The sequence below is a fragment of the Capricornis sumatraensis genome, chromosome 8 (assembly GCF_032405125.1).
Source record: "Capricornis sumatraensis isolate serow.1 chromosome 8, serow.2, whole genome shotgun sequence".
NCBI lineage: Eukaryota > Metazoa > Chordata > Mammalia > Artiodactyla > Bovidae > Capricornis > Capricornis sumatraensis.
The window spans coordinates 96,986,591-97,000,178 of record NC_091076.1 but is presented as its reverse complement, the minus strand read 5'-3'; the positions used below and the strand labels follow the sequence as shown (position 1 = coordinate 97,000,178).

The window sequence follows — 13,588 nt, the reverse complement described above, 5'->3', positions numbered from 1 at the left end:
AAGATTGTTGTTGTTTAGACTCTTAAGTTGTGTCCGACTCTTTTGCAACCGCGTGGACCACAGCCCACCTGTCCGTGGGATTTCCCAGGCAGGAATACTGGAGTGGGTTGCCATCTCCTTCTCCAAGGGATCAGGTTCTTAACAGTTTGGAATTTTGGCCAGTAGATATCAGTCACAATTCTATCACTATTTTAAATGTTTTCTAAGTTTGTAATAACCAATAACTTAACTCTCAGTCCCTATACCCAGTTCCTCATACTTACCTTGTAAACTTCACTGAAACCTCCTCTACCCAAAAGATGTAACAACAAATATCTGTCATTTAGCGTTGGATGATCTTTAAATCTGTGGAAACAGAATATAAAACAACAACATTCTGAGGTCAAGGACTACACACTTTTCCCTGCTTGTGAAACTTCCAGAATGTCTGACGTGTTATACATACAATTACAGATGCTGCCAACAGTTTGGCAATCATTGCAATATAGCTAATTCTGAGCACAGGAAAAACTCTATGGTTCAAAGAGAAGGTGTAACTATGATGAACAACATTAGCTGTGGAGTTGTGAGAACCAGGTGCCAGCTGCAGCACAGCCACAATTAGACTAGTGACCCTTGTTGACTTCCCTCTCTTTCTGCCGTGCCATAAAGGAGGGGGGTGCAGGGCTGTACACTGGACCAGAGATTTCCAAACTGCTACCGGGGTCCTGCAAACCACTCAAGAACCACACGTCCCCTCCATTCAAAAACATACAAGAAAATCCCAAGATAGTTTATGTGGCCTTAAAAACAGATCTCATTATAAAGTGAGTCACATGTTCTATGTGCATTCATTTTCTCTCTTTACGTCTTCATGATATAACTGTTTTCCCCACACAGGATTCCATCTTGTATCCTTTTCTAGCAATAAGATGAAGAAATGAGAGATTCTGGCAAAAATAACTTTTATGTGTTTCTACCTAGTTCCTTATCAGCCCTACTAATAATCCTGAAAGTACTTTATTTTGATTTTGAGACAGGGGCACACCTGTGGGGAGAGGTGACATCACTGCATGGGGTTTCGCTGTGGAGTCAGAGCCACATCTCAACTCTTTGTTTGGTCACACTAGTCCCTAGACAAGTTAATTTAGTTCCTCTAAGCCACTTTCCAGATCTATGTATTGAAGATGACCTACTGCAAAGGACTATTGTGACAATTAAATGACAGAACGCAGGGCACTTAGTACTCTGCCTGACACAGAAAGTGCACAGTAATGGTAGCTACTGTTGCTGCCACTTATAGAAAGCAAAGTCCATGGCTCACTCTGGCCAAACAAAAATATACACGCTGTAGCTATGCCAAAACCTCCATGTTTCAGAATTAGAAAAATGCGGGGGGAATAAAAGGATTATCGTTAGAAGCCACTTGCCACTTACAATCTACTTTTCACAGTTTTAATTCCTTAAATGACTTACAAAGATGAGCATTTATCTCCAATTAATGTACTGAACTTGAGTCTTTCTTAAAAATCTCAACACTTTAAAGACCTATAAAGGTCATTCAGAAGCTAAGTGTCATTTTCAACCCAATAGTCTTTCCACACCACCCCACTGTCACCCTAATGCTTCCCCCTTCAGTAAGGCTATGAGGGTAAATCTGAGTACACAGTGTACCTAAACCATTTGCGACTGCAAAGTTACATTGCTTTAATGACCTCTATGTGTGTAAAAATGCTGTATGTATACATATATACTTAATATATAAACCTAATATATTTATATGGATTTAAACCAATGCAAATCATAATTTTGTTCATTAAACATATTATTACACCTACAACAGAGTTAAATACACCATGGAATGGTCTACCAAATTTACAATAAGCAAAAATATCATTCTGGACAATTCATGTCAGAAAGTATTCAGCAATCTCCAACCCAACATACCCCCAAGTTGCTTACTGTGAATTATCTTCATTATGTATCCTTTTTAGTTCCCTGATATGTAGATTTCTAACCCTTTCTAGCCTTTCCAGCTCTGCCTGGATCTCTGCTTCCTCCTAAAGTGAAAAGGAAAGAAACAGCTTAGAACACAGGAAACTTTACCTTTGTAGACTCTCATTTCAAAAACAAAAGCAGACATCCCTCTTACGAAAAGCTGAGATGTTTTCCATTGACAAAGATTTTTTTTAAGAACTGGAATTTTAATCTTAAATATGATCCCACAGCAAAATAATAAATAAAACTCAAACCATACAGAGAAGAACAGCAGGAAAAGTGAAAAGCTTCCACCCTCTCCATGGCCACTACCCAGATACAATCACTGTTAAGTTCCTTGTGTAAATTTCCAGGAAAGTTTTGTATGTATACATACAGGCATGCAATCTTTTTTTCTTTTTTTAAAAAACACAAATCAGGTTTAAAAAATCAGGTTCTCTAACTGGTTCTGTTCTATAACTGCGATTCTACTTAGTGCTTTTAAATTCCACTGATTTAACAAGATCTGAGAAGGGCAGGGAGAGATGACAAGCACACCTTAAGAGCAATCTATTAAATACTTATTGATCAACTTCCTGATAAGCAGCATCCATCAAAAAGCACACACTGCTGAATTTAAGAGACGAGTGATCTACATCAAAGATACCTCTGTGAACACTGTCAACAACAAATTCTATGTGGGTGCCTTTGTGTTACAACACGGTTGGTGCACCACCTTTTTTTCTTAGCCAGTTTAGGTAAGAGATAAGAGCTGCTATGTGATTTACAACATCACAATAACTTCAATTTCAGAACCATCTGCTCTTACTTTATATTTATTTTTTACTAAAAAGATAATCACTTGTGGGGCCCTATGAGGTATACAGAATGAAGTATCAGTGTATCTGGTAGAAAAGGCACTCTCACTGGGAGCTTGGAGCTGACTTGCAAGTTGAAAGACACAAACTCCACCATTAGAATACAGGTGTGACCCAAAGTAACTATTAATGATTTCCACAGGTATGTGAAGCTACTATTTGCCCAAATGACCAAACAACTTCAACACCAAATGTAAACTAAAAATTGTATTTCTTCAGACACATTTTCTCATTATACTTACCTTTTTAAGATGACCTAATCTGAGTTTGAAGATTTCTTCTTGTTCATGGTATTCTGCTAATGTTAACCTGGAAAATAATGACAGAAATTTCAGTAAATTATTTGAAATCATAATGTGACTATTTAAAGAGAAATGCCAAAGAATACTATACAGTATATTCACTTTAACTTAGTTAAAATGACCAAAAGATAGATTATCTTGCAGTTCTTTGACAACAGAAAACTTCTGTGATTTATCAGATGTGATGTGAATAAAGGACTTCAAAGCTGGAAGTCTATTTTAAAAAAAATGAGAAAAATAAATGACCTCTATTTTTACATTACTTATGAAATGAGTTTGGTCATATACCTTATTCAGATGAAAATCCATTGGAAGAGGTAGCCAAATTATATGTCTAAAAGTTTTTTAAGGGGGATATTAATAAGCCAACATACTTGGTTATTTTTTGATAACTCTTGGACTTTGATACAAGGAGAAGAACCTAGGGGACAGAGTCCAGGATCTGGTGTCTGAGGACTAGGGTTCACAATTCTGACCACGCGACCTTGGGCAAGCAACTTTAACCTCAATTTCCTAAAAACACAGCAAGCAATGATACCTATCTAAAAAAGCTGTTGTGACTATTACAATGAGAATATGAAGGGAATCTATACTTTGTGAAATACTACTCAACACAGTTCTCAAAGGGCTGACTTCATGGGTAATCATTTCATGTTCTACCTACCCTGATCGCATCCTCATATCTCAAGAATGAGCATGTAAGAAGTGATAGCTTACTCCTCCATCTTCACCCTCTTCACATTCTAGAAGCACACACATATACTTCAAAGTTTTAGATGTCACTGTTTAGATATATTCTAAATAGCAGGAGAAAGAAGAAACAGCTATCCTATCAACCAGGAAGAGCTACAAAATAAAGTTGTTGAGGTCTGACTAAAAGAAGATAAAAATAGCAAGAAATACTCCCATCAGGGTTCATACACCTTTCTTTTCATAGTTGCAGAAATACTTACATCTATGATCCCATATCATACCAGTAAAAAAGGGAGAAATGAAAAAAATCATAGCTTAGAATTCTACCTAAAACATGTTAAGTACCAGGAAAGGATAATAAAACCCATTCCAACATGAGAGGAATATTTTTGGCTTCTGGCCAAGGGAATGAGACATGGATACTTTAATTATTAAAGACTAGACCAAAGGCCTTCCAGCCTGGATTTTACTCAGGACTCCAGATGGCAACTGCTTACTTACACTCTACTGGCTTAGACTGAATTCTAATTATTATTCTATGGCAAAAAAAACCCACAACAACCTGTGCTCACTTTGCTACTTCTAAGCCAATGGTTTTATTCATTGGCGTGAAATAATTTTCAAATAATCCTGGAAGAAGAGTTCCTTCACAAAATAAATGTAGGAGTTATGAAAGAAGACAATAATCAGAGTAATGTGTACAACTTTTGCCTATAGAATTCTTCAAAACTGGGTTTCTACTTGGACTTTTTAAAAGATTTTTTTTTTTTTTTTTTATTTGGCTGCTCCAGGTCTTAGTTGCAGCATGTGGGATCTTTAGTTGTGGCATGAGAACTCTTAGCATGTGGGATCTAGTTCCCTGATCAGGGATCAAACCCGGGTCCCCAGCATTGGGAGCATGGAGTCTTAGTCACTGGTTCAGCAGGAAAGTCTCCCTTTTGGACTTTTTGAAAGGGCATATTGCTTAGAATCTAGTGAAGACGTTCTTCAAACTTAATCACTGTGCATACCTTTATCACGATACTTAAAGTAACTATTAGTTTATTCATCTGTTCATTTTCCCTAAATAAACTGTGAGTCCTAAGGCTGGGCTGTCTCCTTCAGCTCTGCAATCTGGTGTCCAGAACAGGGCCGAACCTATAATAAGCATTTAACATAGACTTACTAAATGAATGTCAAGGAAAAGGCTCCCCAAGACATCAGCTATGTATTGGGTGAGGACTGGTGTTAAGCCAGCTTTCTAACTGGAATGAAGAAACATACATTTCTGGGATGTCATGAACTTTTAATAATGGTAATAAGTATTTTTATATTTGAAGTGGATTATGGGTTAATATGTTTTTGTGAACTAACATGAAAACACTAAAGGCAAAAGACATTAGTCAATAAATTACATGGTATCATTAGCTCTCATTTGTAGCTACAATTAAACCCCACAATGACAGCTTTAAGAAATTTCTTTTTCCCTTGAAAAACCAATAAGGCCACTAGGGAAATACTGATTATAATACCAATGAATGTTTCTACGAAAAATATGTTTTATATTTCAAACATTCAAACATCTAATTCAGAAACTGACTTTATGGCTATCATCAATTCTGCAGAGATTTTCTACACATTTATAGATCTCTTCTTCCCTTTTAATTGGAAAGCCTCTTAAAGATAGTGGTCATGAGCATCAATAAGAAATTTTAAAAACAGGCAAGTAATGTGCTAGTTTTATTTTCCATGCTAATTCAAACTGTTCAGCAGTCCTGCCTACTTGGCAAACTACAACCTGTGGCCCATTTGGCTCGTAATCTGTTCTGGAAATAGCCACATCTATTCACTTACGTGCTGCCTATGAATGTTTTCAAGCTATAACAGTAGAGTTGAGCAGTGGCAACAGAGACTCTCGAGTGTGCAAAGCCTGAAGTGTTTACTATCTGGCCCAATGGAGAAACAGTTTGCCACTGCCTGTCCTAGTGGAAGATTCTCTTAGTGGTCAAGAATTCAAAAGTCAATTAGGGAAATCTGATATAGGGAGGGAGTGAAGAAAGAAGGCCATCTGTACTCTGACTATTCTATCGCTCCTATTCATGGTAACTAAGGAATACTTGCTGACTAGCAGTGAAAAAGATGACTACACTGCAACTGAAGATACTGGTGTTTTCCTTACGTTCCCAGAACAGAAAAAAATAAATAAGTAAATAACAACTGGGAATGTCAAGATTTGGCTTACTGGGAAAATGTTCTTTTCCTAAAATAATACTTATTTTTTCTTAGGTTACATCTAAATTTGTGAGTGGTAACTAGAGTTCTTCAGACTACTAAATAGCATTCTTCACTTGTGTGTTCTTCAGTCTGAAATAAAGCCAGATAATTCCTTAAGGCGATACAAACATACCACAACCTGGAAGCACACATAAGCAATTATATCATTTGAATACCTACTGACATCACATTTGTTTTAAGAGTGGCCAAAGATCACGACATCAAGTTAAATGACATTTTTTTCTCCCTCTCATTCGAAACTTCTTATATAAGATTAGGACTAAGAAAATGAGTTAATTGTGTACAACTTTTGCACGAGTTGAGTGAATCTATTAATGTAACTAAAAAGAAAGGTTAAGCTCTAGAAATTTCCACAATTTATCACTTCTTCCAGTGGCACTCAACAGGAGGTCTTTATCTCAGGGAAGAATACAGTATCTCAGTTCGAGTTAATAAAGAACATACGTTTCATTCTCAGCTCCATTGGTCTTGCTTTTCCGCTGTTTCTGCTCATTGGTTGCTGGAGGGGCCTGTCCCATGGCAGGAGGTTTCCGCTTCGCTAACATTTTTCGTTGTCTTTCTATCTCTTCCCTCTGTGAATTTATCCTTTCCTGTTGCCTAGAGATACAAAAGATGTTGCACACAGGAAGGTCAAAACTGTTTGAACACGGCTAGGGAATAAACATAAATATTCCTGTCACCTTCATATTTGATAGACTTCAGAAAAATAAACCTAAGTAGAGATTTGATTTTAACTTCAGATTTGAAGAACCAAATATCTGGTGATAGAGCTGTTTTTGGTAATGAATCTGTACTTTTAATATACTAATTACAATAATTCTCAGAGCAGAAAAGTGGGCAGGAAGAAACAATATCAAATTTCTATTGTGACCTAATTTTCCAACTCAAAAGGAAAAACTTTGATTGCTTTTTTTTCTTGACTGCTTTTTTTTTTTTTTCTTATTGGTTTTCAACAGTTAAGAAAACAACTCCTGGTAATGAACCCACTAAATAACTGTTTATGTAAAAAAAAAAAAAAAGGGTTCCAAGTGCCTTTTTATTTTTTAACTGGATTATAGTTTCTTCAAAATCTATAAAGATACCAAATTTTGAGGAATGATAAACAAAGGAAAAAATGTCTTCTTTCAGAATCTATCATTTATTCTCATCAAGTGAGCCACTACCACTCTCAAGTCATTCCCAAACACTAATATGGTAGAAACCCAAACTAAGTTTTTTAAGAACAAAGATGAGCACTTAGAGAGAGCAAAAAGAAGCCTTTCAACAAGTAAAAAGTACTATTTCCTCAGGAAATAGTACACAAAATGAATGAATAAAAGACATATAAAAGACTCAGGATATTTAACACCATTTCTATTAGAGTATTTCCTGCTGCTGCGTCACTTCAGTTGTGTCCGACTCTTTGTGACCCCATAGACGGCAGCCCACCAGGCTCCGCCATCCCTGGGATTCTCCAGGCAAGAACACTGGAGTGGGTTGCCATTTCCTTCTCCAATGCATGAACCTGAAAAGTGAAAGTGAAGTCACTCAGTCATGTCATGACTCTTCGCTCCCCATGGACTGCAGCCCACCAGGCTCCTCTGTCCACGGGATTTTTCAGGCAAGAGTAATGGAGTGGGGAGCCATTGCCTTCTCCAGAGTATTTCCTAATAATGTCTAATTTTTTAAAATAAACTAGCTTATAAACTAAAAGTCAATACAAATATCAATGCAAGTATTCCACTTTCTCTCATGAATCCTGCTACCTGACAGATACTAAGGTTTATAGACCAGGTATATAAAAGCATACCAAGATTTGAGATTAACCACTTAAGAGTAAAATCTTTAAATCACTCATCATAGTTGACAGTCAGATGCTGGCTCCTGTCCTCTTCTCTTTCTACCATGCTTTTATCCCATCTCCCTTTCTTGACCCAAATTTCACTTTTGCAGAATGATAGAATCTAATTTTTTAAACCTATATTCTCAAATGACGTCTACTTGACCCTCTTCTCTGAACGCTACTTGTCAGTTTCTACACTATTTCCAGACTCAGGATACCTTTCTTAAAAGAACGGTAACCAGAAAAACAAGACTATACCCCAGAGCAGACCCCCATAATACAACTTATGCTGCCACATCTAAAAGGGCAACACTGTAAGTAAGCAAGGTTAACCTAATCACAGTACTGTGAAGAAATATCATTTCTTTTGATAATACCATTTTCTTGGCTTCAAGATAAGCTGACTTACAGATTAGATGTCAATTTATTTATTTACTTGTTTATTTATTTTAGTTGGAGGCTAATTACAATATTGTAGTGGTCTTTGCCATACATTCATATCAATCAGCCATGGGTTTACACGTGTTCCCCATCCTGAACCCCCTTCCCTCCTCCCTCCCCATCCCATCCCTCTGAATCATCCCAGTGCTCCAGTCCTGAGCACCCTGTCTCATGCATCGAACCTGGACTGGCCATCTGTTTCACACATGATAATATACATGTTTCAGTGCTATTCTCTCAGATCATCCCACCCTCGCCTTCTCCCACAGAGTCCAAAAGACTGTTCTATACATCTGTGTCTCTTTTGCTCTCTCGCATACAGAGGTTATCATTACCATCTTTCTAAATTCCATATATATGCGTTAGTATACTGCATGGGTGTTTTTCTTTCTGGCTTCCTTCACTCTGTATAATAGGCTCCAGTTTCATTCACCTCATTAGAACTGATTCAAATGTATTCTTCTTAATGGCTGAGTAATATTCCATTGTGTATACGTACCACAGCTTTCTTATCCATTCGTCTGCTGATGGACATCTAATAGGACAGTAGAAATTTTAATTCAAGCATTGTCTGCTTGTCTAAAAAAATCTTTTAACTATTAGAGATATACCTTTCCCTCCAAAAATATATGTTTATGAATAATTCATGGCTTGAAAGATATCTGGATTAGACACAGAATCCTTAGGTAAAATAACAATCTTCCTTCTCACTCAGTGAATGTCCTTGATGAAAACATGTATCTTCTCTGAATATGAGTGTCCCAGTCAAAAAAATTGGTAAAATATCTTTAAACTCATTTCCATCCCTTTAGGGGCCATGAGTTCAAAGCACTCTGAACTCTCTCTCTGAAGGTAACCATATAATATATAGTTTAATTATAATCCATAGTGTACCAGAGGAGTACCACAACATTTTATCTACTAGAGACTAACTGCTTTGGAAGCTTATTTTAACAATTACCTTTATTAAATATCAATAAAACTTATATTTGCTATTGTTTTCAGGGAGAATCTGCACATTTGATTTCCAAATTCACAAAGAAAGGAGCCTCACAGCCATTATATACAAATCATAAACAAAGGGTACTCTGGTGCTAAAACACCATGAGACCATCTTCAACTGTACATTCTGAGAATAAGAGAGCTTGACTGCACATGAAAATTGATATACCAAAGATCAACTGTCATATGTGATATGGATTTCTACATTAATTCTTGATGTTGTTGAAACTGTTCAGTCATTTATACTTATAAAAGTCATCTAAAGCAGTCTATTAGTGACAATTCATTTAGGTTTATTTTGGGAATATAAAGTCTGATTATGTCAAACTGTTAACTTCTCTTAGAACAAGAACTGTGTCTTACTAACCATTATATCTCCAACACATATGACAGTGTTTTTTTTTAATCAAAGGATAATTGCTTCACAGAATTTTGTTGTTTTCTGTCAAACCCAAGATGAAATTGCCCATCTCCTGCCCCATCCCACTTCTCTGGATTGATACAGAGCCCCTGTTTGAGTTTCCTGAGCCATACAGCAAATTCCCATTGGTTATCTATTTTACATATGGTGATGTAAGTTTCCATGTTACTCTTCCCATACATCTCACCCTCTCCTGCCCTCTCCCCATGTCCATAAGTCTATTCTGCATGTCTGTTTCTTCATTGCTTCCCTGAACATAAATTCTTCAGTACCATTTTTCTATATTCCATATACATGTGTTAGAATACAGTATTTATCTGTCTTTTTCTGACTGACTTCACTCTGTCTAATAGCTTATAGGTTCATCCACCTCATCAGAACTGACTCAAAGGTGTTCGTTTTTATGGCTGAGTAATAGCCCACTGTGTATATGTACCACAACTTGTTTACCTATTCCTCTATTGATGGACTTCTAAGTTGCTTCCATATTATAGCTATTGTAAACAGTGATGCAGTGAACAATGGGATACATGTGTCTTTTTCAATTTTGGTTTCCTCAGGGTATATGCCTAGGAGTGGGATAGCTGGGTCATATGGTGGTTTTATCCCTAGTTTATTAAGGAATCTCCATACAATCTTAAATAGTGGCTGTATCAATTTATATTCCCACTAATAGTGCAAGAATGTTCCCTTTTCTCCATACCCTCTCCAGCATTTATTAATTGGTGACTTTTTGATGATGGCTGTTCTGACTTGTGTCAGGTCATATCTCATTGTAGTTTTGATTTGCATTTCTCAAATGAGTAATGTTGAGAAACTTTTCATGTGTTTGTTAGTCATCTGTATATATTTTTTGGAGAAAAGTCTGTTTAGGTGTTCCTTCTGCTTTTTGATTGCGTTGTTTGTTTTTCTGGCTTTGAGTTGTATGAGCTGCTTGTATATTTTGAAAATTAACCCTTTGTCTGTTGTTTCATTTGCTATTATTTTCTCCCATTCTGAGGGTTGTCTTTTTACCTAGCTTATAGTTTTCTTTGCTGTGCAAAAGCTTTTAAGTTTAATCAGTTTAAGTTTAACCACTTGTTTACTTTTATTTTTATTTCCATTACTTTAGGAGGTGGGTCATAGAGAATCTTGCTTTGATTTATGTTATTGAGTGTTCTGCCTTTGTTTTCCTCTAAGAGTTTTATAGTTTCTGGTCTTTGATCCATTTTGAGTTTATCTTTGTGTATGGTGTTAGGGAGTGTTCTAATTTCATTCTTTTACATGTAGCTGTCCAGTTTTCCCAGCACCATTTATTGAAGAGGCTGTCTTTGCCCCATTGTATATTCTTGCCTCCTTTGTCAAAAATAAGGTACCCATAGGTGTGTGGGTTTATTTCTGGGCTATCTTGTTCCATAGGTATATTTCTGTTTTTGTGCCAGTACCATACTGTCTTGATGACTGTAGCTTTGTAGGATACTCTGAAGTCAGGAAGGTTGATTTCTCCAGCTCCATTCTGCTCTCTCAAGACTGCTTTGGCTATTCGGGCTCTTCTGTGCTTCCACATGAATTGTGAAATTTTTTGTTCCAGTTCTGTGAAAAATGCCCTTGGTAATTTGATAGGGATCACACAGAATCTGTAGATTGCATTTGGTAGTACAGTAATTTTCACAATGTTGATAATTGCTACCCTGGATCATGGAATATCTCTCCATCTGTTTATGCTGTCTTTGATTTCTTTCATTAGTATCTTATAATTATCTGTGTACAGTTCTTTTGTCTTAGGCAAGTTTATTCCTAGATATTTAATTCTTTTTGTTGCAATGGTGAGGGATTGATTCCTTAATTTCTCTTTCTGATTTTTCATTGTTAGTATATAGAAATGCAAGTAATTTCTGTGTATTGATTTTATATCCTGCAACTTCGCTAAATTCACTGATTAGCTCTAATAATTTTCTGATACTATCTTTAGGGTTTTCTACATACAGTATCATGTCATCTACAAACGATGAGAGCTTTACTTCTTTTCCAATCTGGATTCCTTTTATTTCTTTTTCTTCTCTGACTGCTGTATCTAGGATTTCCAGAACTATGTGAATAGTGGTGAAAATGGGTACCCCTGTCTTGTTCCTTATCTTAGGGGGAATGCTTTCAGTTTTTCACCATTGAGAATAATGTTTGCTCTAGGTTTATCATATATGGCCTTTACTATGTTGAGGTAGGTTCCTTCTATGCCCATTCTTTGAAGAGCTTTGATCATTAATGGGTGCTGAATTTTGTCAAAGGCTTTTTCTGCGTCTATTGAGATGATCATATGGTTTTATCTTTCAATTTGTTAATATGGTGTATCACATTGATTGATTTGCATATATTGAAGAATCCTTGCATCCCTGGAATAAACCCGACTTGGTCCTGGTGTATGAGCTGTGTAATGTGCTGAATTCTGTTTGCTAGAATTTTGTTGAGGACTTTAACATCGATGCTCATCAATGATACTGGCTTATAGTTTTCTTTTTTGTATGTTGTCTTTGTCTGGTTTTGGTATCAGCGTGATGGTGGCCTCGTAGAATGAGTGTGGAAGTGTTCCTTCCTCTGTAATTTTTTGAAAGAGTTTTAGAAGGATAGGCATTAGCTCTTCTCTAAATGTTTGATAGGATTCTCCTGTGAAGCCATCTGGTCCTGGGCTTTTGTGTTTTGGGAAATTTTTGATCCCAGCTTCAATTTCAGTGCTTGTAATTGGGGTGTTCATAATTTCTATTTCTTCCCGGTTCAGTCTTGGAAGATTGAACTTTTCTAAGAATCTGTCCATTTCTTCCAGGTTATCCATTTTATTTCCATATAGTTGTTCAAATAGTCTCTTATAATCTTTTGTATTTCCGCATTGTCTGTTGTAACTTCTCCTTTTTCATTTCTAATTTGGTTGATTTGATTCTTCTCTCTTTTTGTCTTGATGAGTCTGGCTAAAGGCTTGTCAATTTTATCTTCTCAAAGAACAGCTATTAGTTTTATTAATCTTTACTATTGTTTCTTTCATTTCTTTTTCATTTATTTCTGCTTGGATCTTTATGATTTCTTTCCTTCTGCTAATTTTGGTGGTTTTTGTTGTTGTTGTTTTTCCCACTTGATTTAGGTGTAAAGTTAGGATGTCTATTCGATGTTTTTCTTGTGTCTTTAGGTAGGATTGTACTGCTATAAACTTCCCTCTTAGAACTGCTTTTCCTGCATCCTGTAGGTTTTGAGTTGTTCTATTTTTACTGTCATCTGTTTCTAGATATTTTATTATTTCCCTTTTGACTTCTTCAGTAATCTGTTGACTTTAGAAACATATTGTTTAATCTCCATGTATTTCTGTTTCTTAAAGTGTTTTTCTTGTAACTGATATCTAATCTCATAGTGCTATGGTCGGAGAAGATACTTGATATAATTTCAATTTTCTTAAATTTACTGAGATTTGATTTGTGACCCAAGATGTGGTCTATCCTGGAGAATGTTTCATGTGCACTTGAGAAGAAGGTGTATTCTTCTGCATTTGGATGGAAATCCTGAACATATCAATGAGATCCATCTCATCTGATGTATCATTTAAAACTTGTGTTTCCTTATTAATTTTGTTTTAATGATCTGTCCATTGGTGTGAGTGGGTTGTTAAAGTTTCCTACTATTATTTTGTTACTGTCAGTTTCTCCTTTTATGTCTGTTAAGTGTTTGTCTTATGTATTGAGGTGCTCCTCTGTTGGGTGCATAGATATTTACAATTGTTATGTCTTCCTCCTGGATTGACCCCTTGATCATGATGTAGTGTCCTTCCTTATCTCTTATA

General features: G+C 36.2%; 1 protein-coding gene across 3 annotated transcripts in view; it reads right to left on the bottom strand.

Annotated features, from left to right (window-relative positions):
- Window positions 1–13,588, bottom strand: part of TLK2 (tousled like kinase 2) — a 125,093-nt gene that overhangs the window by 22,136 nt on the left and 89,369 nt on the right. For all 3 annotated transcript variants that reach the window (XM_068978822.1, XM_068978823.1, XM_068978824.1), the window contains 4 exons: window positions 6,548–6,700; window positions 3,077–3,143; window positions 1,942–2,039; window positions 264–345 (listed from right to left, as the gene is read on the bottom strand). In XM_068978822.1, coding sequence (XP_068834923.1) covers window positions 264–345; window positions 1,942–2,039; window positions 3,077–3,143; window positions 6,548–6,700 — 400 coding nt within the window. The remainder of the gene's footprint in view (window positions 1–263; window positions 346–1,941; window positions 2,040–3,076; window positions 3,144–6,547; window positions 6,701–13,588) is intronic.